The 25,846-nt window shown below is 46.9% G+C and overlaps 1 protein-coding gene across 2 annotated transcripts; it reads left to right on the plus strand.

Annotated features, from left to right (window-relative positions):
- The first annotated feature begins 3,810 nt into the window (after positions 1 to 3,810).
- KGD4 (alpha-ketoglutarate dehydrogenase subunit 4) lies at positions 3,811 to 20,874 on the plus strand. Of its 2 annotated transcripts, XM_088444039.1 has the most exons (5): positions 3,811 to 3,918; positions 5,222 to 5,285; positions 8,111 to 8,319; positions 15,624 to 15,704; positions 20,618 to 20,874. In XM_088444039.1, the coding sequence occupies exons 1-4, from the start codon at positions 3,814 to 3,816 to the stop codon at positions 15,675 to 15,677; spliced, it is 432 nt and encodes a 143-aa protein (XP_088300165.1). In that variant the 5' UTR covers positions 3,811 to 3,813; the 3' UTR covers positions 15,678 to 15,704; positions 20,618 to 20,874. The 2 variants fall into 2 exon arrangements, with proteins under 2 accessions (XP_088300165.1, XP_088300166.1); XM_088444040.1 differs by lacking the exon at positions 15,624 to 15,704.
- Positions 20,875 to 25,846: the final 4,972 nt, after the last annotated feature.

Genomic DNA, 25,846 nt, shown 5'->3' on the forward strand with positions numbered 1-25,846 from the left:
ACAAGGATGACCCGTAAGATGGCTCCTTTACAGGGACTGGTATACTGGATTGGTGAGATGGCTATTTATAACAGACAGCACACAAACCATCCTTAATCAAGTCCTGAGAGGTCAAGCCCGCTAAACAGGCGTTACAAGAAATCAGCCCAGGGGCCCCCTCCTCCTGATTGCCTTTACTTAGTGACATATCAGTTTTAAAGGTAACAATGTAATGTGACAACCTTCACAAATAACAATTAAAAGTGAAGTATAAGAAACCCCTCACACACCTGCAACAGAGGGATGAGGAGAAAAACAGTGATAGCTATAACTGACAGAAAAAAAAAAAGGCAGTATAAACACAACAGCTAGCAAACAGTCACATACAATTCATATGCAATTTAGTTGCAATGAGCTGTGAATCAACTACTCAAAACAATGCTTGGTAGGATATAGAGCACTATATACCTGACCCATGGGAGAGGTAGACAGGGAGACTGACCTGAGACCAACAGCTACAGCAGCACACCGATAGTGGATTGTGAGCGTCTCATACACAAGGTGGGTAAGAGGAGCGACCTAGACGAGTCGTGAAAACTTTTGATGAGACCGCATCTGAGGAGCTGTCGGGGGAGTGCTTATCTCCTCTAAGCTGCGTCAACTGACCAGGTACGATGGCCTCATGGCAGCAGAAGCGTCTGCCTCCGATCCCCGGCGTCAGACGATAAGGCCCCGGTGGTCTAGTGAGGAGGGGGACGATCCGGATCCTGACTGCAGTGGCTTCCGGTTTGTCTCCTACGCTGGAAGCAAGGACTGCCGCGCGTGACTCCCCATAAGCGAGGAATCGCCTTACCTGACATCTCTGTGCGTCCGGTTGCAGTCCGGGTCCCAGCATCGCTGCTAGCACGCTCGGCCGATACCTACTGGAATCACCAGCTCTATTAATATTGTTGCGGCCCAGGGGTCACAGTATATGCGTCTTAATTCAAACGCTCAGCACTGCCAACCCAAAAACATAGAAAGTAACATAAAAATAAATGCTTAGGACTGCCTGAGCAGTCCCGTTACAAAGGTGCGTCTGAATCCTGCCTCACCAAACGAACAACCAAAGGCCTTTGGCTAGGGTGGGGTATATATCAGTGTTGGCTAACCTTGACACTCCAGCTGTTGTGGAACTATATATCCCAGCATGCCCTGCCACAGTTTTAGCGTGCCCTAATAGCAAAACTGTAGCAGTGCATGCTGGGTTATGTAGTTCCATAACAGCTGGAGTGTCAAGGTTAGCCAACACTGGTATATATGGAGAAGGAGCCGAGGCATCCTGGGAGCTGAAAGCTTTAACTGTTTGGTGCCTGGATCTCTCCAACCACATTATCCCCATGGTATCCCTGTGGATCCCTATGGACCCTGAAGAAACCCCTATTTTTGCCCAAAAAACTTGGGCCTAATTCAGCTTTGGGAAAAGAGTACAATATAGCAAGTAACTGTGAACCTGGACAAACCATGTTGCAATGCAAGGGGTGAAAAATACATAATTTTCTTTTGCATGTAGGGTAAATACTGGCTGCTTTTGCATGTTGCTGACAAATGCTGGACAGCTTTCTTTTTACACTGCAATTTAGATGTCAGTTTGGACACACCTCTCCCAAATCTAATCTCTGCACATATTATATCTACCCCAACTGCAGTGCAGCATGGTTTTATCAAGAAGTACCGTTACTTGCTATATCTTATGGTGCGTACACACGGTACGGTTAAAATGAACGATATGAACTATAACGATATCGATCATATCGTGCATTTTTAGGTGCCTCCAACGACCTGCGATGCGCGGGCATGCATGGACGATAATGATATAGTCCATCGACCGTGCATGTAGGCCAACCTGGTCGATATCAACCAGGTTACTATAGGGACCCACGATCGTTGATCGCGGGTCTTTGGTGGGTAGGTGGTGTGCTGGGTGATCGATATCTATCATCCAGCACACCCGGGAGATCGTTCAATGATCGTCCCGTGTGTATGCACCATTAATCTATTCCCAAAGCTGAATCAGGCCCTTGGTTCAGAGACCCTTGGACACCCTCCCTAATGACTAATTAGGCAAAAATATTATTTTTAATTAGCTTAGTTTGGCCAATAATGATGTAATTTTTGGGGGTGAAAAAGTAAAAAGTGTTGGGAAATGGGTTTAAAGTAGTGGGATTGGTATTTTGGGGTATGTATGGATGGGACAGGTGTTTTTAAGATTTCAGGTGCATGTTTAAAATTTTTCAAAAATGCACTTTTATGACACACAAACATACTTACCCCCTATTGAACTACAGCATTTACTTTTCTAAAAAAATAATATAGCTTTATAATTTTTTCACTCTTAGAGAAAAATGCATATAACAGCTATTTGACAATTCGAGAACCCCAAGCAGACTCCTAAAATGTTACCCTATCTCAGTTGACCTTTTTTTGGGTACAAGCAAATTTCCCTATTTTCAGCTGTAATTTTTGTTCCCAAGGTGTTTTTTGGGCAAATGCTGTATCACATCTTTACCATTAATTTATCAATCCTACTGAAGACGATAGACGCGAAACATTCGGGCGAACAGTGCACAAAGTTTTTGAGTCTAATTGGATACAGTCCATAATCATTTAATCATGCATACCTAAAGAAGCATATACTAGGGATGACCATCGACCATAGATGATTCAAAATCATCTATGGTTTATGGCTGATGTCTAATGTTTTTGACATCGATGGGGGAGAACCAGATGTTTTCACTCCATCGATGTAAAGCATAACCGAATGGTTTATAATTTTTATTTTTTTTTACCAAGGGTCACTGAGCATAGCCCCGCCCCCATATTCTGATTGGCCTACGGGACAGTCAGCCAAAAGACAGGGATGACTATTGGTTGGTAAAACCATCAATGGTCATCCAGTGAATAATTTGTAACCATCGATGGTTACACTACCAATGGCCATCCCTAATATATACAGGCTCTGAGTCACATGGCAAGACGATATGCACATAGTTGACTGACGGTTTGAGTCACACTGTGCATACATCCAGGTGCTATACGCCCAAAGTGGCATAATAGTGCAAAGCTGAATGAGGCCTTATGTGTGCCGCTGGTTTTCTGGACATGTGGAGCGTGAGTTCACGCTTGATACGCTATACCAGAGGTTCCCAAACACGATCTTCGAGGCTCCCCAACAGTTCAGGTTTTAGAGATATCCATGGTTGAGCACAGAGGATTTAATTAGTACCTCAAACAATCTGATTTAACCACCTGTGCTCAACCAGGGATATCTCTAAAACCAGGGGGTCTATTTACTAAGCTGTGTTAGGAGATAAAGGGAACGGTGATAAGGTACTAGCCAATCAGCTCCTTTCATTTTTAAAACAGCCTGTGACATGACAGTTAGGGCTGATTGGCTGGTACTTATCTCCATTCACTTTATCTTCATCCAAGGCTTAGTAAATAGACCCCAAGAACTGTTGGGGAGCCTTGAGGACCACTTTTGGGAACCTCGGCGCACTACTCACTGGACCATCTGCTGTGTTGGCACTACAAGTCGCTTGCGTTTATATAGAACAGTGAAGACTATAGTATGTTTACTGGTCTCACATAGCAAATACCATGCAGAAAACTGGACATCAGCACTGGACGAACTTAGGGTACAGACGGATGCCATTACAGACCACTTACAATAAATAAAATAAACTGCTTCAATTAACTACATATCTCTCTATCTAAACTATTGTGTTTGGGTGGACTTGCGGTTCGACATGATTAGCTACCGCAACCCCCAACTCTAATTGGGAACTGGGAAGGATGAAAGTCACATGGTCATCGGCTCGCCGTAACCCGGATGCGGAAGTGCCTCCGGGGGTCGCCATCATGGGAAGTAAGATGGCAGCGGCCAGCAGGGTCGTACAGGTAAGGTAAAGTTTAGGAGTTCGAGCCTCCCGGACCCCGCACCCCTAGTGACCGGAGTGTGAGGCAACCTGCACACCTCGACACATTATCGGCTCAGCCGTTCGGTGCATTGCCCCAGTGTAGGGACCGGCTGCCCTGGCAGAGGAGACCTGAGGGTGACCCGCAGCCTGGCACTGAGGTGGTTGTTTAACTACAAGTCCCAGCATACTCCCTATGTAGTGGCCCCTGCAGCTCATCCAGTTGTACAATTAGGATGAGCGTGAATCGCACAGATGGGATTGCACTGTGTGCCCTCCACGGGTTACACGGTCAGATCCTGCGCCATGGCACGTCTGTGCTAGGTGTGATGGCACCGAGCTCCACTCTGCAGCACAGTCAGTGGATCTGTGCAAGTAATGAAATAGACTCATAGGTGAGGTGGGGTGATTGTATAACTATACATCAATAAGTGTTCCGTGTGTCAGGACGTCTCTACACAAAGCTACATGAGCTCAAAATAGAAATAAGTTGTTTGAAAGAATAAAGAATGTAATGTATGTCGGGCCTGGGTTTGGGAGATGTTATAGTACTATGAAGGTCTGCCGCCACGTGCGCCCCTGATCTGGTTATTCATTCCATAAAGCGGGAATTGTCCATGAGATGTAACTTATCTGTTAACAGTATTGTCACGTTCTCCTGTTTCCTGTAATGTGAAATTAACGGGTTGTCATTACTAGTTCTGCCATTTCTGCTTTTTGAATGGGTACAGTCCCTGCCACTATATCTTATGCTAAACTTTTCTGATCAGTAGGGCAGCTGTTGGCAAGAACGAATGGTCAGCCGTCCATTCCGATACCACAGTTTGTTTTTAGTTACTGCTTAAAATATTTCGGGCATTGACCAAATTCTCCAGGCGCCGGCTGGCAGTAACCGCAGTGCCTAGATTACTGAGAGGCCACCTGATGCACCTCTTGGGCAGAATGGGGGGTCTTCCACTCTTCAAAAAAGCTGCACATCACCCTTAATCTCAGTAATTACTTAAATACATTTAATCAAAGATACACATTTTAAGCAAGTACCATAGGAAAGCTGGTGGTCATACAACATTGTGTATCCCAAAGTTTTGCTTCATGAACAGTTTATGAAGCACATAAGAATAGCTGAATTTAACTTTTGCACTGAAACATGTTGTATGATAAGTTCTCAGTCCCTCTCTGGTACTAGAAATACAATTGGACTATTCAGTAAATTGATAGAAATAAAACATGGTTTCTGAATTTAGTGCTTTATTTTGATATCAAACTCGTGTCCATTTTTATTGTAGGTTGTGAAGCCGCATGTGCCTACCATAAGGTTTCCAGACAGAAAGAACAGTCCAAAACCTAATGGTGAGCTGTTAAGAGAGCCACAAACTTTCTCTTCAGTGAAAAGTCCTAGTGATATGTGATGACCCAGTTGATTCCTGTGTGACCTCACTAATGCTAAATTTCCTATCATAGCAATGGCGAATAATTATCCTTATGCTAATATGAGATCCTGTATATGAGACCTAGAAATGAATGGCGGAGACACACACATCACTTCATTCCAAAACCGCGGACATTAATATCGGGTTGGCCCCCCCTTTGCTACCATAACAATCCCAACTTGCTCTCTCTGGCCCGGGTGGCACTTCTGTCAGCATACCAGCCAGCCCACTACCACCCGGCTGCAGGCCCCTTTATCACCGCAGGCCCCGGTGCGTTGCACCGGCTGCACTATCGGTAGTTCTACCCCTGAAACACACAATTCTCAAGAGCATTGTTTTCCAACACAGATCTCCTAGCTGGTGCACAGGTGTATCCATTGCTGGCTGACACATTGTAAAATATCCACAGGTGGAACTAAACACTGAGGAGACCTGTAAAACATTCAATGTAAGGGGTCCCTGAGTAATGGAGTTGGGAAACACTGCTCTCGAATGTCATTGTATACTGTAGCATTAAAATTTCCCTTCTCTGAAACAAAGGGGCCCAGATTCCTTGTACAGTTGGCGGCACACACTCAGCCACAAAGCATTCTCCTGGCATCTGCCAAACCCAGATTTGTCTGCAGACTACTAGATTGGGAAGGGTGATTCGTCATTCCAGAGAATGCGCTAGGCCCTGCTCTTTGCAAAACAGTACTTGTGCTGACAATGCCTACAGAGGAAGCTTGGAACTGGGTTGTAAGTGTTGCAGATGATTTTTATGTGCTTCAGCACTTGGCAGTCCTGTCCTGTGAGCATGTGTGGCATACCGCTTCACAGCATAGCTGCTCTCCTAGCTGTGCTCACAGTAACAGCACTTACAGTTGGCCAGGGCAGCTCTAGCAGGAAAGTCACTGAGCTCTTCACTATTCTACTGCTGCTGGTTTACTTTATACATTGCATGGCTGTATGCTTAATTTTATGCGCCTGATAGCAGTGAGTGCGGCTGAAATGGGCAAATCTAAATAGAGGGGGGGGAGGGGTTTGTATACTGTTGGCCATGTAGTGTATGTTCATGGGCAAGCTGCGGGCTAAAGTGACATTGGGACTAAGTCTGAGTTGCACCCTATGGCAATGTATTTGCAGTTGAACGATAATCTGCAATCTGTGCATGTGACAAGGTACATTAACGTCAGGGCTGGATTAAGGTCCCTGGGCAACAAACTTGTGGGGGCCCCTATCCGTGATCAAAGTGTGTGTGTGTGTATACATACATACATACATACATACATACATACATACAATATAGAGATAGATAGCTAGCTCGTGTTAGTATTTATGTTGTATAGATTTTAGAATGCATTGGGTAATCTTTATCTTCTGGCATGAGATATGTTTACAAGAATAACAAAGGTGGTTAGAGACAAACACCGGGCTGCCTGCCATTATACTGCACCACCACGACCCAGGGAAACGCTGAGGCCAAGTAACTAACTCAGCTCTGCTCTACCTCGCAGGCTCACCTCGCACACACTGCAGGCAGCCTTAGCTGTGGGCCGACCAGTCACAGTCTTGCAAGAATTGATGTCATAATCTCACGAGACTGGGACATAGTGATTGCAATGAAGATCCTCGGCGGCAGCTGTATGGGAACAGCTAGGGAGGCCAATCCCGGGCCATTTTTTTAAAACCCGGGATTTGGGATTGAAAAAAATCTCAATCCCGGGAACCTGAGATTGAATTAAACATTAAAAATATTCTACTTTAAGATAAAAATGACCAGCACAGGCCCACAGGAAAAAAAATACTTTCAGGGCCCTCCAACACCACAGGAATGAAATAGTGTGCCTCACCAACCCCACAACCAGCCCAGCAGCACCACACTTAGAGAGAAATAAACTGATTGACTCACCCTCCTCCTTGAAAACTTGCAGTTTGCAGGGGGCCAGGGCAAACAGGCGGCTTTCTGTTTTCTCACCTCCGTGAGCTTCAGGGCTCAGATGTGGCTGGTGGGGGGGGGGCGCTGGCTGGCTGGCGTGGTGTGACCTCAGACATTACACCCGCAGTGCCGTACAGCCCACCACACAGCCTGCATACCTGCCGTCCGGAGCAGCGCGCTCTGAGCCCAAGTGCTCAGCTGCATTCACCATAGGAACAGCTGACTGCCTAGGAGGACTGCCTAAATGCTGTACTCTGCTGGTAGTAGTGGCCGGGACAGTGTGTGGGGGGCCCCGGGAGGACCGTCCCTGACACCCCGGTTATAATCCGGGCCCTGATTATCGTAGTCGCTCGCAGGTGGTTACAGGAAGTGTCAGCAAAGAACACAGGCGTGTTGCAACCATTTCAGGGGGCATGTCACATCCTGTGTCCAACACCGTATGCAAGAAATATGGCTCCAGGGTCTGTTCCCGCGACCATTCGGCTGTACCATAGGCTCACTCAGGACTCGAATGATTTGCAACCGATGCTGCGTCTTTGTACACAGATGCTTGGAAATGCACAGCTGCGACACAATACATCTTCCGGCATCTGCGACATTTGAATATTTTCTTATAGCGGCGGCGGCGGCATTAGCATACAACTCTAATTCAGGCCCTTTATCCGTGAAGCACATAAATGACTTTTTTGTTTTGAAAATAGAATTTATTGAGGTTTTTGTTCTGGTGCGTACATGACTTTTATATTGTCTGAATGTTTTTCCTATGGTTATGTTTCCTTTGAATGGACAATTATAATTCACAATCATGTTTCTACTTTTATTTTTAGTACAAGAAGCTTTGAAGTCTATGATTTTTCCATTCACTGCACCTTCAGCGTCAGCATTTAAAGCAGCAAGTGAGAACCCGCTAGGTATTCAGAGTCCTGCGCCTGTCCGTAAAGTACAGGGATCACCGGACACTTCTGACTTGCTGAGATCACTTCCTCAGAAGTACAGGAGAAAAGCTGTACCTAGCGAAGAGATGGAATATATACAAGTAATGCTACCCGGATTTCTGTATTCTAATATTTTGAGTACCACAGTGGTGTTAGCAGCAAGTTGCCTTCAAGAGGTTGCTAAGGATCTGGAAACCTTCGGCTAGAACAGGCGATCTTGTGATCAGCCGGGAAACTATGAAGCAGGAGGCGTTCCTGGCCCCACTCAGTGTAATGTGATTGGGTGTGACCACCATGTGATTGCTTTACACTCAGTGACACAAAGCTTTCTGTGGCCAAGAATCCTGGCTACCTCAGTCTCTCCCAGCTCTGCTAGTTACATACCACGATTACCTGTTACAAGCCACAACCATTTAAGTGGCTTCAAATTTTTTTTGTCTTTTTATTTAGTTGCATTTTAGACTGGTCAGAATGTGTTTTTTATTTCTTTTTTTCAAGTCTTCTCTCCTATTTACCAAACACTCTTGTCGTCCCAGTACTATGAAAATCCATATATCTTCTTCAGGGCCCATAGGGCTCAACAGGGGAGACTATGGGGACCGGACACCAACAGCAAAGCTGCCTTAAGTCTCACCCTCTGAGACTTAAGGCAGCCATTTTCTTCATTCAGGTCTCCGGAAACACTGGGTGCAGTCTCCCTGCATACATCTCGCAAGGGCCAGGCCTACCAGCCACTACGGTCTGTGTAGCGCTGCTGTCCGTTTTCTTTTTCATATGTCTGTCAGTTTATAACTTTTAACTTTCTTCTGCTATAACTGTGCCATACTAAGGTATTGTATAAGGTATTGTACCTCACATCTCCATATATTTGTGAGGGCTATCACACATACTACATATCGCTGTTGCGCGCTACACTGCCATATTACATATTGCTCACTGCACTATGTCAGATTGCTTGTTTCATTATTCTTTCAGCTATGTCTGGCAGAGACAAGAATAACAAGCAGCCTGCTCCTCCCACTGTGGTGTCTTGTAAGTCCTGCTCAGCAGGCTTGACTTCAGAGGACCTCATTCAGGATGGTCTTTGTGCATCTTGTTATACTGTCCTGGGCCCATCAGCCCCGGGGTCCTCTCCTCCGGACCGACCCTGGGCTACTTTTTCACAGGTGCTGGCAAAAATTGCGGATCATCTAACAGTCCCTGTGGTAGCACCCGCTATAGGATGGCTACAGCAGGTTCTCCATGCAACTCCTTTGCCTCCCCCATGGGTAGACGTACTTTCTACCTCAGTGCAGAGTCTGGCGGATACCTCTACAGCCTTTCAGCAAATGCTGCAAAAAGAGAGACCCATACCTAGTAAACCTACTAAGCGTGCTGTGTTATCTTCCCAGTCCACCTAGCTATCAGAATCTGATTTTTCATCTGGAGAGGCAGAAGATACAGACCCCTCTCACTCTGACTCCCCTTCCGGAGACGAGGAACCCCCCTCTAAATTTAATATACCTGCACATGTGAGAGCTGTAAAATCTATTCTTCAAATAGAAGAAACAGAACCTGCTCCTAAAGGCAAAACAGCCATCTTTTAAACAACAAAAGGTAGTTTTACCAGAATTTCCTCACTCTGATCAGCTATCTAATCATATGAGTGAGGCATGGAATATGCCAAGTAAAAGATTTCAGCTGCCTAAACATTTAAGCTCCTTTTATCCTCTTCCCGCTACTGATTGTACTAAATGGGAAGTTCCCCCAGCAGTGGATTCCCACGTGACAAGTCTAGTCAAAAATGCAAACTTACCTATCCAAACTGCAACCTCCTTGAAGGAGACGACTGGTAGAAGGATGGAAGCTTGTCTAAAATCTATATACTCTTTTACAGGAGCTATTACTCCTGCTAGGGCTACGGCCTGTGTGGCTAAGGCCATTGAGAGTTGGGCAGAGGCCCTAGGAGAGAAATTTCCCTCTGATGTTTTGAGGGAACAGCTGTCCTACATATCTCACATTAGAGATACAGCCTCTTATTTGGGTGAAGCAGCTATGGATACAGCTCTCCTAGCCTCCAAGGCATCTGCCACTTCTGTAGTAGCCCACCGTATTGTTTGGCTCTGCTCATGGAAGGCAGATGTGGACTCTAAAAGGCTTTGAAGTCTCTGCCTTATTCAGGGGATATACGGTTAGGCCCAGAATTGACAAAATTGTGACTACCTTGGCAGCTTCTAAGACGACGTTCCTGGTTCCTGCCCTCTGCATATAATGCAAAGCCTCAGATGTCATCCTTTCATCCTCAAGGAAAAGCTAAAGGCCAGTCCTTTTCAAGGCATCCGGCATCAACTAAGGCTTCCAAGCCTAGGACTAAACCTGTGCTACTGGATGTCCACCTACCAAATCTGAGGACAAGCTTTCAGTCTGATGGGGCGGGCCTCTCCCTGGATGCTTCCAGGGTGGGAGGCCGACTACTACAATTCGTCCAGTTGCGGCGTCAGACCACAACAGACGCCTGGGTAAGAGAAGTGGTCTCCCACAGATATGACCTCTCCTTACTTAGGCAACCCCCCCCCCCCCCCCCCCCCCCACACACACACCAGAAGTTCTTTTGCACAGACCCTCCATCGGACCCAAGCAAGGCCCTGATACTCCAAAAGGCCATTCAGTCCTTACTGCTCTCAGGAGTAATAATTCCAGTCCCCTCCGCACTGCGAGGGAATGGCTGCTATTCTACCCTTTTCTTAGTTCAGAAGCCACGGGTCTCATCGGCCTATCCTCAAGTCTCTGAACAAGTTTATCAGGGTGCCCAGGTTTCATATGGAAACACTCCATTCTATTATGCTGGCTATGGAACCTGAGGACTTTATGGTGTCTCTTGACATTCAGGAAGCTTACCTACATGTACCTATAGTGCCTTCTCATCAACAATATTTCCGGTTTGCTATACTACAGCAACACTACCAATTTCAGGCTCTGCCTTTTGGCCTTTCCATTGCTCCTCTGGTCTTTACCAAGATCGTGGCAGTTATGGTGGCCTATCTTCGTCATCAAGGGATCAGATTGCTCCCATATTTAAATGACCTCTTGCTGTTGGCCAGCTCCCAAGAAGTGCTTCACCACCATCTACAAATAGCCTTTCTACAAACGCACGGTTGGCTGATCAACTGGAAAAAGTCTTCATTGACACCTCAAAGAATGGTACATCTGGGAGCTCTCCTGGATTCTCAGGTCCAGAGAATCTTCCAAACAGCAGAAAAAATCTTGGTATTACAGCACAAGGTGTCAATTCACTCTGCAATACAGACCCTGGGATCCATGGTGTCTACCTTCGACATGGTGGAGTTTGCTCAGTTTCACTCCAGGCCCCTACAACACCTGATCCTCTCCAGGTGGAACGGACTGCCTCATCTGTTCAGATCACAGACAGTAGTCTCTCCCCAGAGGATCGTCTGTCTCTGGCCTGGTGGCTACAGACGTCCCACTTGGGCAAGGGAGCGCCTTTTGGATCCCGGACTGGGTAAACCTAACCAGGGACGCAAGCCTCCGAGGGTATGGCGCGGCGACCAGCTAGCACTCTTCCAGTGCAGCTGGATTCCAGCTGTGGCGGTCTTACCAATCAACGTCCTAGAACTCGGAGCCATCTATAGAGCTCTTACTCTGGCTCAGGATATCCTTCAGAGCAGGCCAGTAAAAGTACAGTCTGACAACAGCAGTGGTCTACTTCAATCACCAGGGAGGCACTCGAAGTCGAGCAGCAATGGCAGTTTGTCCTACATTCTCACATGGACCGAACGCTATCTCCGCAGTGTTCATGCCAGGAATTCTCAATTGGGAAGCGGATTTCCTAAGCCGTCACGATGTGCATGCAGGAGAGTGGTCTCTACATCCAGAAGTCTTTCAGCTTCTGGTGGACAAATGGGGTCTACCACATGTGGATCTTATGGCCTCAAGACACAACCACAAACTTCCAGTGTATGGAGCCAGGACCAGGAATCCCAAAGCGGCCCACGTGGCCGCATTATCTGTGAGGCGGACCTTCCATTTGGCTTAAATCTTTCCTCCAATAACCCTTCTTCCTCGAGTTCTTCGGAAGTTCAAACAGGAAGGGGGCAGAGTTCTGTTGGTTGCTTCCGGCTTGGCCCAGAGGCCATTGGTACTCCAAATCTCTCCATAGACGTTCTTCAACTTCCTCCAGGACCAGACCTGTTGTCTAAGGGTCCCTGTCTACATCCGGATCTGGTCCCCCTATCATTAACGGCTTGGCTCTTGAGACATCCCTCCTAAGGTCTAATGGTGCATACACACAGTCAGATTTTCCTTCAGATCTGTACAATAACGATTTTAAAAATCGTTCATATCTGAAGGAAAATCTGACATATCTGATATGTTTATCAGATGAACGATCAACTATGCGCGATAACGATATCTGACATCTGATGTGTTTGCAGTCAGATTTGGACGATTCCATTCTTTGTAATGCAGTCAGAAATCGTTCAAATCGTTGGTAAAATCGTTCATCTGACCGTGTGTATGCACCATTAGGGATTTTCTAGCTCTGTGGTCCAAACAATGATCAGAGCTCATAAACCAGCTTCTGCCAGGAATTATTACTGAGTATGGCATATATATTTCCAGTGGTATACCCCTAGAAACTATGACCCTCAAGTTTTTAAGGTTTCTAGAATACTTGCCTTTCTTCAGGCTGGATTGGATCTTGGAATTTGCCTGGCATCTCTGAAAGTGCACGTCTCTGCTCTGTCCATCTTGTTCCAGCTCAAAATTGCTCCTCTACCGGATGTTCAAACCTTCCTGCAGGGTGTTCTACGTATACAACCTCCTTTTGTCCCTCCTGTGGCTCTGTGGGATTTGTTAGTGGTTCTTCACGCACTTCAGGAACCTTCATTCGAACCCTTGGAGTCAGTGGATCACTGAAGACTGTTTCTTCTGGCTATAGCATCTACCTGTAGGGTATAGGATTTAGGATATAGGATTTCATGTCACTCCCCCTTTTTAATCTTTCATCAGGACAGGACTGTTCTTAGAATGCACCCACATTTAATGAGGAAATCACCAGACCTCTCGGTAGGTGAGGCCTCTTTGGATGTGGAAGATCAACGTGGACCGTACTAGTTCCATCAGGAAATCTGACTCCTCTTCATCTTAGCAGGCCATCCCTTCTTATGGAATCCATATAACAGACAGACTCTGGACAGATGGATTTGCATGACTACCTCACAGGCTTACATGCAGACTGGCCTTCCTGTGCCAGCTACAGTATCTGCTCATTTTACTCGCTCTGTGGGTCCCTTGTGGGCAGCCCGGTGTGGCGCATCTGCTCAACAACTATGCAAGGTAGCTACGTGGTCTTCTGTCCACACCTTTCTTACATTCTATGTCTTTTATACATTTGCCTCTCAGGATGCTTCCTTCAGGCGCCTGGTTCTCCTTTCAGCTCAGGAGCGTCACCACCCTTGAACAACTGCTTTGGGACATCCCCATTGTCTCCACTGTGGAGCCCTATGGACACTGAAGAAGAAAAGGAGAGTTATGGTAAAACTTACCTTTGTTAACTCTTTTTCTTGGAAGCCCATTAGGGTCCACAGGGAACCCGCCCTGACACACCTGGCTTCTATGGGTTTCTTCTCTTTGGTCACTTTTTTCCTTTCTGTGTGAGTATGATTCTTCAGTGTACCAGTCTTCCTTCTTTCCTATCCAATGCCCCTGCCTTGGGCTTGTTAACAAAACTGAGCTGCCCTCAGGCTGTGGGCGGGGTATAGGGGGAAGGACCGGGAGCATCCTGGGATTGAAAAGCTTTGCTGTTGGTGTCTGGTCCTCCAAGTCCCACCTACACCTCCATTGTCTCCCTTGTGGACCCTATAGGACTTTGAAGAAAGAGAATTAATAAGAGTAAGTTTTACCATAACTCACCTTTTTTGTCCCAGGGTCTCAATCACCTTAGTGCAGAAAGGCTTCTTTTTGGATTAAGTCAAATTTTATGAAGTCTAACGTCTGGTGACTATCTAGACCAGGCATGTCAAACTCAAAAAATACCAACCGGGCTGTATATTGAAGGTCTAAGTGTATGAGCCACAAGGAAAAAAAAAAGTACATTTACTTACTGACTATGGGGGCCCCATAGCAAAATTTCCTCGGGGGGGCCCCCATAGGACTACCCATACAGTGCCCCTGTAGATGTGCCCCTTATGCAATGCCCCCTGTAGTTGTGCTCATTATTCAGTGTGCCCATTATTCAGTGTTCCCAGTAGTTGTGTCCATTATGCAGTGCCCATTATGCAGTTCCCCCTGTATAACAGCACCTTTATGCTGTACCCCCAGCAATGCCCCTTTGCTGTGTCCACGCCCAGTATAAAACAGGCCCCACTCCCCTGTGCAGTACTTGCCTTTCTTCATGCTGGCCGCTGGGCGTAGAAGCTGCTGCTGAATGGATCTAACTAGATCCAGTCCAGCAGGCACAGGTTCCTCTCATCGCGGGTGACGTCATGACGTCACCCGCACACTGCACCACTGGGAACGCTGGCCTCTGAAGCGATCAGAGGCTTTTTTAGTCTCTGATTGCTTCAGAGACCAGTATTCCCAGTTTTAAATACAGTAAACACTGCCCGATCATAACTGAGCTCTGATCGCGGCAGGGGTGTGGGCCGCATCATATATGTATTTGGGCCAACACTGTCGTGGGCGCATAATATGCTTATTTCTCTTTCATCCACTAGGGGACACTGGAGGTGCTTACGCTGGGGTATAGAGGTGTGGATAACTGGAGCCGGCACTTTAAATAATTTAGAAGTGTGAAGCTCCTACCCCTCTATGCCCCATCAGCCCCCAGTTTAGAAAATGTGCCCTTTGGAGCTGGTCACAATCTGCTGTGATCCAGCAAATACATTTATTATTTTTTATAGGTTTTTTTTATTTTATACAACCTTTTACATACCTTAGGTACCCTTCGTCACCTCTTCAAAGGTGGGGTCCGGGTACCTGGCACAGAAGCAGGAAGGAGTGCCCAGTGCTTATATTAAAAGCACTGACAGCTCCTTATTGCCACAGCACAGGAAGAGTGCTGAAGCCGATGCAGAGAGAGACCTCAGTGGGGACACGCAGTGAGTATCAGCACTGCACATCCCCCCGGCTCCCGCCCCGCTACCCAGCGCTATCTCTGCACTTAATAAGAAGTGCCTGCGCTAGGGTAGGAAGAGTAGCGCTACAGCGCGGCTTCCTGCTTCTCCCTCTCCCCACTGACAACACGCACGGAGGGGGAGGACATGACGAGCAGCCATCTTTGAAGCCCTCGAGGCAGAAAAGGGGGCGGAGCTTAGGTAGCGCGGGCTCTCTCTAAGCGGCAAGCGGCTGTGTAAAACAGTGTGGCTGCCGTTTATTATTACTAATGCTGCATTTGTCCTTCAAACAGGAAGTGGGCAGTTTTTTAACAGGATCCTTGGCAAAGGATTACACAGAAGGCTGACCTGACTGCATCCCTGGTACAGAGGCTGTGAGTATCACTGGGGTGTAGGCAGGGATTCTGATCTGTGGGAAGGGAGTGGGGTGTACTCCTCCTCTGTGTCCCAAACTAGCCTTCTGTTATTCTGTCTATACTCTGTCCTTCTGTGTGGAGTGACTGTGTGTATCCATGTCAAACAGAACTAAAGCTTCTCAGAAAATGTTTGTCTGTTCAAAGTGTAACAACAAACTAACCAAGCCGCATGCCGCTGGGTCCACGTTATGTGATGCTTGTATAGCAACAGATCCATCTATGGCTATTACTGCCTCACCGGCTCCTCCATGGGCCGCTGACATGGTAGGAGTTATGTCAGACTTAGCATCAGAGTTAGCTGAGGCACGTAAGTCTCAACCTCCCTGGGTGGCGGGGCTAACCAAGTCTCTAGACACCTTGGTACAGGTTATGGGTACAGTGGCATCTGCACCCTCCACTTCCTGCCAGAGACCGAAAGCGTACTCTGACGACTGTTCTGCAGTCAGAGGAGTCGGACGAAGAATTTCTCGCTATGGAGGATACCGAAGAAGGGGAATTGGAGGAAGCTTTACAGGACGATATCCCTCAGGAGTTAGAGTCCACCTCTCCCGGGGTGGAATCTCTAATTTTGGCGGTCAGAAGGACCATGAATTTACCTGAGGATATAATTCCTGCACCACAGGAGCTTGAATTATTTCAAGAACAACCTAAGAGCTCTGCGGTTTTTCCGTTCTCACAGCAACTCCAGCAACAGCTCTCGGTGGCCTGGAAACAGCCGGATAAGCGGTTCTAGATTCCGCAACGGTTTTCGTCTAGCTACCCTTTTCCATCATCCATGATGGAGAAGTGGGAAACACCTCCTCCAGTAGATGCGTCTGTCTCCCGTCTCTCAAAGAAAACAGCACTCCCAGTACCAGGAGCTACAGTACTAAAAGATCTGTCGGATCGTAAGTTGGAGACAACGCTAAGGATCTATTTATACTGCAGCGGGTGCTCAACTTAGGCCCACCCTGGTTAATGCTTGGGTTAACAAAGCGATGGTTTGCTGGGCTGACCAGCTGATTACAGGTTTGGACTCTGGTACTTCCAGAGCAGAGTTACGTCTACTAGCAGAACACATACGTGAGTCTGCAGTTTACATGGGAGAAGCTTCTTAAGATATCAGTCAGATTAGTGCTCGTATATCTGCTTCGGCGATTTCGGGCCGCAGAGCCCTCTGGCTGCGCGCTTGGCAAGCGGACGCAGAATCCAAGCTTGCTGTGGGGGGGTTTACCATTCAATGGTGATATGCTGTTTGGCCCGGAATTAGACAAATGGATATCCAGGCCACGGGGGGGGTAAATCTTCCTTCCTCCCGTCAACTACACCGGCTCCCAGAAAAGCTTACACAGGACCTTCGTTTCATTCCTTTCGTGCGCCACATTCCTTTTGTGGTAGAGCCAGAGGGGCTCCCTCCCAAGCAAGAGGTGGCAGAGGTAAAGGCCGCCCACTCACGGTTGCACGTAGACAGGAGCCTAAGCCAGCTGAAAAACAGGTGGCATGACGGTCTTCCGTCCTACCTGGGACCACCTACAGTGGGTGCCCAGCTGCAAGGATTTCAACATGTTTGGAACCAGATGTCTCCGGAACCGTGGATCCGCAGATTCGGTACCCTGGGTTACCGAATAGACTTCGAGGCCCCCCCTCCGCCTTGGTTCTTCACTACAAGTCTGCCAGTACCTGCAGACAAGGCCTGTATTTGAAGATGTATCGATTCAAAATGGAGTCTCTGCAGTCCGTTATTGCGAGCTTGGAACCAGGAGAGTTCCTATTATCCCTGGATATCAAGGATGCCTATCTCCATGTTCCCATCTGGGAACCACACCAAGCCTTTCTGCGTTTCGCCATATTGAAGGAACATTATCAGTTTCGGGCATTACCGTTCGGGTTATCCTCGGCTCCCCGCATCTTCACCAAACTCATGTCAGTCATGATTGCTCTCCTTCGGTCATCGGGAGTGAACATAATCCCTTATGTGGACGACTTGTTACTCAAGGCGCAATCGGTATCTCTTCTTACAAGTCATGCCCTACTGATATATCAGACTCTAACCCAACATGGTTGGATAATCAACTTCAAGAAATCAAATCTCAATCCGTCCCAGAAGCTCCTGTTTCTGGGCATGTTCTTAGATACGGCATCACAGAGGAACTTTCTTCCACTAGACAAAGCCCGGGATATCAGTTTGTTAGTTCAGCTGGTCCTCAGGCCAAAGAAGGTGTCCCTCCTTCTTTGTCTGCGTCTCCTGGGGAAGATGGTAGCTGCTTTCGAGGCACTACAGTTCGGCCGGTTCCACTCCAGAGTGTTTCAGCTGGACCTATTGACACAGGGGTCAGGGTCTCATCTGATGCTACATCGACAGATCCGTCTGAGCCCAACTACCAGAGTGGCCCTTCTCTGGTGGACACAATCCAACAATCTTTTAGCGGGCCGGAGATTCGGGGTGTGGGACTGGATCATCATAACAACGGATGCCAGCCTTCGAGGATGGGGAGCAGTGGTCCTCGATTATCACTTTCAGGGTCGATGGTCCCCTCTAGAACAAAAGTGGCCCATAAATGTGTTGGAACTCAGATCAATTTACAATGCTCTGATAGAAGCAATAGAGTTTGTAAGGACTCGTCCAGTAAGAGATCAGTCCGACAACGCGACGGCCGTCGCGTACATCAACCGCCAAGGAGGGACTCGGAGTCGCATGGCCATGCGAGAAGTAACCCAGGTCCTCAGGTGGGCCGAGAGCCAGTCGGTAATCCTGTCGGTGGTATTCATCCCCGGTGTGGACAACTGGGAAGCAGATTACCTAAGCCGCCAGGATATCCATCCCGGGGAATGGAAGCTTCATCCAGACATGTTCAACGCGCTGATACGTCGATGGGGATGTCCTCAGGTGGACCTCATGGCGTCACGATTGAATAGTCAGCTCCCGGTATACGTGTCAAGAACTCGAGATCCGCAGGCGGTGGCAGTAGACGCTCTGACAGTTCCGTGGAACTACGACTTAGTTTACCTCTTTCCTCCGATTCCACTTCTTCCTCGACTACTAAAAAGAATAAAACACGAGTCAGCCTCTGTCATTCTCGTGGCTCCGAACTGGCCTCGGAGAAGTTGGTTCGCAGACCTTCGGTCCCTATTGGCAGACGATCCGTGGCCCCTTCCTCTGTGCCCGGATCTGCTACAGCAGGGTCCTTTCGTACACCCTAACCTAGCGCAACTGCGTTTAACGGGGTGGCTCTTGAAACCGATATCCTAAGACACAGAGGAATCCCAGACTCTGTCATTCCCACCATGCTACGCGCCAGGAAACCAGTTTCGGCTGCGCATTATCATCGTATCTGGCGTTCTTATATCTCGTGGTGTTCCAGTCGGGATCTTCCATCTAGGACTTTAGGACTTTTCGGTTGTCCCGGTTTCTGCTTTTTCTTCAGACTGGTCTGGATTCTGGCCTTCGTCTTGGAACTTTAAAGGTGCAGGTTTCTGCCCTTTCCATTTTCTTTCAACGGAAATTGGCTCTCATTCCTGAGGTGCAGACATTTCTTCAGGGGGTCTTGCGTGTGCAGCCTCCTGTTGTACCTCCGCTAGCTCCCTTGAACTTAGTGCTTTTGTTTCTTCTGTCATCCATGTTTGAACCTTTGGAAGAGGTTGATATTAAATATTTGTCTTGGAAAACGGTTCTCCTCCTGGCTCTAGCTTCGGCTCGTAGAGTTTCGGAATTGAGTGCTCTGTCCTATAAGCCACCTTGTGTTTCATGCTGATAGGGCGGAACTCTCGACGGTAGCCGCCTTCCTTCCCAAGGTAGTGTCGGCTTTTCATATTAATCAGCATATTGTAATACCGTCTTTGGTGAAGGACTCTGGTGGTTCTTCTACCTTGGATGTGGTTAGAGCTCTCCGCATCTATGTTGACAGGACTGCTTCCCTCCGTAAGTCTGAGTCGCTTTTTGTCCTCTATGATGCGGTTCGGAGGGGTTGGCCAGCGTCTAAGCAGACTCTGGCACGTTGGATTCGGCTGACTATTCATCAGGCTTATGTTGGTGCAGACCGCCGGCCTCCTTCGTCCATTTCGGCTCATTCCACACGTTCAGTGGGTGCGTCATGGGCGGCTGGTAGAGGAGCCTCCACGTCACAATTGTGCCGTGCGGCCACTTGGTCTTCAGTTCACACGTTTGTCAAGTTTTACAAATTTGATACGTGTGCTACTTCGGCTTCCCATTTGGCCGTCTTGTTCTGCAGGTGCCGCAGAGCGCTCCCGCCCGTGGGGAAAACTTTGGGACGTCCCCAGCGTAAGCACCTCCAGTGTCCCCTAGTGGATGAAAGAGAAAATGGGATTTTGGTACCTACCGGTAAATCCTTTTCTCTGATTCCACAGGGGACACTGGACGCCCACCTCTGCGCTCTTAGCCTGCCTGTTTGGTTTGTTACATATGTTTTGATTGTGTGTTCTCTCCCTTTTACTCTGCTTGTTCTCCATCTCCTCTCGGTCTCCATTTTCTAAACTGGGGGCTGATGGGGCATAGAGGGGGAGGAGCTTCACACTTCTAAATTATTTAAAGTGCCGGCTCCAGTTATCCACACCTCTATACCCCAGCGTAAGCACCTCCAGTGTCCCCTGTGGAATCAGAGAAAAGGATTTACCGGTAGGTACCAAAATCCCATTTTTGACCGCATGCGGCCCGCAAGATTGACATGCCTGATCTAGACATTTTCGACCTTTTTACTGTCTGGTTATAGTCCGGAACCCGACAGCAGCAATCTGTTTTGGTGTGCTGATTGTTACTTTCTTGAACTGAGAGGCACTTTGTTTCACACGGCTTTTTAAAATCCTGAATATATTTCAAGAAAACCGTCTGCTTTTTTTTTTAATGAATATTTTCTCTCTCTCTTTGTGTTCCTCAGCGTGGAGGTCCTGAATGAGAAGCCAAGACCACCGAAACCGATGCCAGTATACAAATATTGTTACCAAGCTTCCTTGGGTCTGCGTAATCCTACACAATTGTAAACTACTAGATTTAATAAAGGAAGCTTTCAACCTCTGTGTTCACAAAACTTTCTACAAAAGCTTTTTCTATAAGAAGCATCTGTAGAAAAGTGTGTATTTACATTTTTCTTTTGTGTAAATTTAATTATTCAATTAAATTGCATAATTTGTAATATATCCGTCCCATAATTTAATTATAAACCATAATGAGTTTTCTAGAGATGTTAAGAGGGCACAGAGACTTTTATGTCTACTTCCATTGTTGGGCATGACTAATATGTACACATATTAGCTAAACACCACATATCGTACCCCGTTAAACATACACAATTGTTTTCTCTTTTATCTATAAGGCAAAAACAACTTCCCTATGAGTAAACACTAGTGCACCCATCGTCTACTCACCTTCTGTCACTTGACCACAAAGTGTCACTGGCACCTATTGAATGGACAGGCTGGATTTACATGGCTTTGCTGGATATGTCTGGTGGGTTTGTGCTGGGCAGGTAGAATAAAAAGCTAAAATACATTTAATATGGATTTTATGTGAATATTAGACCAATAAAAATAAATTTATTACAATATTTTAATAGGGGTGTCACTAGTTATATTATTATAATACAGGTGTGTACTTCAACAGGTCCTAAGGGAGGTTTGCATTAAAATAAAATTACAAGTGTAGTAATTGTTCTGATAAAAGCAATTTTGTATATGTCCATTACAGGAAATAAGAATGTAAAGTACAAACCAATTGTTCAGTTTTAGAAATGCATTGTATATAGTTTCTTCAGATGCATTGGATTAAAGTACCTGTATTCTATTTAGTCTTACACCCTGAATATGTGCCATGGTCTGGGAACAGAACTAGGGATGACCAGCTGTCAGTGGTTTTTCACCATTGGTTGGTTGAGTCATCAATGATTTGTCTATGTGCATAGTGGGGCCGGCACTCCCCATCGTAGATCAGCCACTGGTGTCTACTATCGGTATCCTCTCATCGATGGTGAAATCACCATCAGACCATCGTTGGTTGCTAACAGTCTATCCTAAATAGAACTATTGGGACTGATTCAAAGATGAACAACATGCCAATGTTTACGCAGTTGAGCGATTGTCTGTTAAATGCACATGTATCTGAGTAACACTGCGCTTGCGTTAAAGTACATTACTGTTGGTGGTCGCAGCGATTATTTTCCCTGCAAGTGTGAATAAGTCAAGGAGCGTTTGAGGGAGGTAACGAGGAATTGGCAGCAAAAGCGCAGGCACAGCAACCATTTTCTAAACGTGTCGCAGTACGCAGAAAACATGGCTGCCACTGCCATCCTGCGTGACCATAGGGTTACTCAGATGGCCGATTATGGAAGGATCTGATGCTGCGTCTTTGTACTCTTGACACTTGGATTTGCAAAGGTGTCGATGGGTCTCTTAATGCAAATCTTAGCGCCTGTGACATTTGCATATTTCCTCACATCCACTGCGCACACATTCGCAGCAGCATTAGCGTCCATCTGTGAATCAGGCCCTTGTTGTAATCAGATCATCTGGATGTCCCCAGCAGCAGGGGGTGAGGAGCTGCTCCTGCAGGACTGGTGTGATTATAGGTGACTGAGGGCAGGGCGCATGGCATGATGTGAGGAGTGTTGTGGAGACAGAAGGAAGACTGACACTGATAGTGGAAGTAACAAGGTTCCCAACAGCACCAAGAAGTGACATTCAGCTCCAATTAAACTGAAGCAGGAAAGCTGTGATCTCTGCTCTGCTACATTATATGAGAGTGTGTAATAAGCTGGGGGTCTATGTGTGAAGCAGTCTAGTTTTTCTATACAATTTCCAGCACATAGAGAATGCCATACAACTTGAAAATAGTTGGGTCGCCAACATTGATATGGACCGATTATGTCAAAATGTCGCTGATGCTCTAAAAACAGCCCGCTAGTCTACGTCATGCACAGTCTATATAACTGAGCTATAGCAGCTGAAGTGTGAGTGATTGTGCTTTAATATATCTTCATAAAAACATATACCTTTTATAATATTTTGTAAACTAGACTGGGGCAGGGACTGATGTGAATGGCTAAATGTTCTGTAAAGCTCTCCGGAATATATATGCGCTATATAAGTAATGCCGGCCATACATGGTGTGATTTAGAAACGTAACTATGTATTGTACGATTTCCCTTGAAATTCTCAATGCGATGTGGAGAAAGGGTGTGCACGATTGTACATATACGAGCATACGATCCCGATAAGCATATGGATCACATCCTACACGATAGATCGTAATCTTACGGTTTTCCCATAAGATCTACGACGGCGGGGATGCGCATCGGCATCGTAAACGTACAAAAACACGATGTGCACGATTGATCGCTACGATCGATCGAAATCGTCCACATCATGCAAAAAATCGCACCGTGTATGGGCCGCATTACTGGTAATAAATAAATTAAACATCAAATCGGTTACACTGTAGACCGCACGATTTACAGCCTGATTCACACAATGCCGATATTTACACAGAACGAGCTATTGTTTGCGCGAACGACAACCTGCACTGATTGTTTAGCGATTACGTTCACATAGAGGAACCATTTGCAAAGTGAGTGACAGGCAGTCAGCGTTTGGGGGAGGTAATGGAGGGTGGTTAGAAGAACGCAGGCGTGTCTGACCGTTTAAATGCTGTTTCATGAGCGTGCATAAATGACCCATTGCAATCTCCTGTGCAGCATGAGAGCTCTCTGCGTGTCAGGAGAGCTGTAGTGTTTGCGGCTTGTCGCATATGCAGCATGGCTGCCCGATGTGCGTCAATGGTACCGATGTTTACGTTGCACGTAGTTGCACAGATATGAGAAGGCAGCAGTGGGCGTCCCTATACTTGGCTGTGCTTTAGAGGACATTAGCATATTTTAGCAACTGCCATCCGTGAGAGAATGCCGTTACAATTGCATTACGGCCACCTCTGAATCGGACCCTCTGCATGCAAGTAGAAGGGTCAGCAATTCCGACATAGGGCTTGATTCAGAGGTGGAAAATTTTCGTAACCACTTGCCTGGCGTGGTCGCTTCAGATGCGGCCAGGCTGGGCTTTCCCTGACATGGTCACATCTGATGCGACCAGCCAGAAACGCCCACTGGGCGGCTTCCGGAAGATAATCTTCTAGCAGTTGCCAATCTCACAGGGACCTCCCGATCCCCCCGCTCTTACGGATCTTGGCATAGTGTGTGCCGATCACTGCTGGTCACAGTGATCGACCGCACCCCTGCTCCTCTATGCAGCTGCCGGGGAAATCCATCGCTGCCTGCGCCCAATGTGACTATACTATGCAGCTGCCGGGGTGATTCAGCACTGCCTGCGCCCAATGTGACTATATTATGCAGCTGCCGGGGTGATTCAGCACTGCATGCGCCCAATGTGACTATACTATGCAGCTGCCGGGGTGATTCAGCACTGCCTGTGCCCAATGTGACTATACTATGCAGCTGCCGGGGTGATTCAGCACTGCCTGCGCCCAATGTGACTATACTATGCAGCTGCCGGGGTGATTTAGCACTGCCTGCGCCCAATGTGACTATACTATGCAGCTGCCGGGGTGATTCAGCACTGCCTGCGCCCAATGTGACTATATTATGCAGCTGCCGGGGTGATTCAGCACTGCCTGCGCCCAATGTGACTATACTATGCAGCTGCCGGGGTGATTCAGCACTGCCTGCGCCCAATGTGACTATACTATGCAGCTGCCGGGGTGATTCAGCACTGCCTGTGCCCAATGTGACTATACTATGCAGCTGCCGGGGTGATTCAGCACTGCCTGCGCCCAATGTGACTATACTATGCAGCTGCCGGGGTGATTCAGCACTGCCTGTGCCCAATGTGACTATATTATGCAGCTGCCGGGGTGATTCAGCACTGCCTGCGCCCAATATGACTATACTATGCAGCTGCCGGGGTGATTCAGCACTGCCTGCGCCCAATGTGACTATACGATGCAGCTGCCGGGGTGATTCAGCACTGTCTGTGCCCAATGTGACTATACTATGCAGCTGCCGGGGTGATTCAGCACTGCCTGTGCCCAATGTGACTATACTATGCAGCTGCCGGGGTGATTCAGCACTGCCTGTGCCCAATGTGACTATACTATGCAGCTGCCGGGGTGATTCAGCACTGCCTGCGCCCAATGTGACTATACTATGCAGCTGCCGGGGTGATTCAGCACTGCCTGCTTGGGGGGAGTTGATTTTAGTGCAGATTTTCAGCTTTTAGCAGTGTTGGTAAATAACACATAGGGGTTTATTTATCAAGTAACGTCAGGTTTTAAAAATACGGCATGTTAGTTTGATAAATATATTGGGGGTTGTTAGCATATTGGATTCATATTTTTTATATTATTTGCATTATATCCATAATACATTTCACTGTCATAATAGTGATCTTTATTATTTTCATCTTTGTGGTATAACTGCACAAACAGTTATAGAATGTAAGCTCTCACGAGCAGGGCCCTCTTCCCATATGTGCTTTTCCTTCCCTCACTCATACGATCATCTACTCAAACTCTCCACAAGGCACCTAACACTTGGTAGCTGGTGCCCTGCTGCTTTTTTGAGTGTTATGATCGCTGCAGCAATGTTTATAAACCATGTTCTTATTCTGTATTGTCTTGTACTGTAAGTCACTGTTTTACGTGTTTTCTCATTTGTTAATGTACTGTGTAAGGCGCTGCGGAACCCTTGTGGAGCCATATAAATAAAGGATAATAATAATAATAGAAAGAGCTATTAGTCCATTGGAAAATTATACTCTTCCTTTTCATGTGCACATGACTGGCAGTCATATTTTGTGCTGTACAGAGAGGTTTTGAAAAGGAGATAATAATTTGTAAGAGGACATGGATGCATGCTTAAAAATGACTTAGTTGCCTATATTTATTAACTTGATTTCTTTCTTTGAGCAGAAATCTAATTCATCAAGCTACCTACGTTTCAAAATGACATCTTGATTATTAATTATTTATTAATCATGTTGATAATGCAGGTGTACACATGCGGGATAAAGATAAATGATGAAAAATCAATATATGAAATTCTGTGTCACCCTCATGCACAGGCTGATTCTTGGTTTTCTCCCAAATAATGAGCCATTTATGTCAG

The sequence above is a fragment of the Taudactylus pleione genome, unplaced genomic scaffold, assembly GCF_031769625.1.
Source record: "Taudactylus pleione unplaced genomic scaffold, aTauple2 ptg000345l, whole genome shotgun sequence".
Lineage (NCBI taxonomy): Eukaryota > Metazoa > Chordata > Amphibia > Anura > Myobatrachidae > Taudactylus > Taudactylus pleione.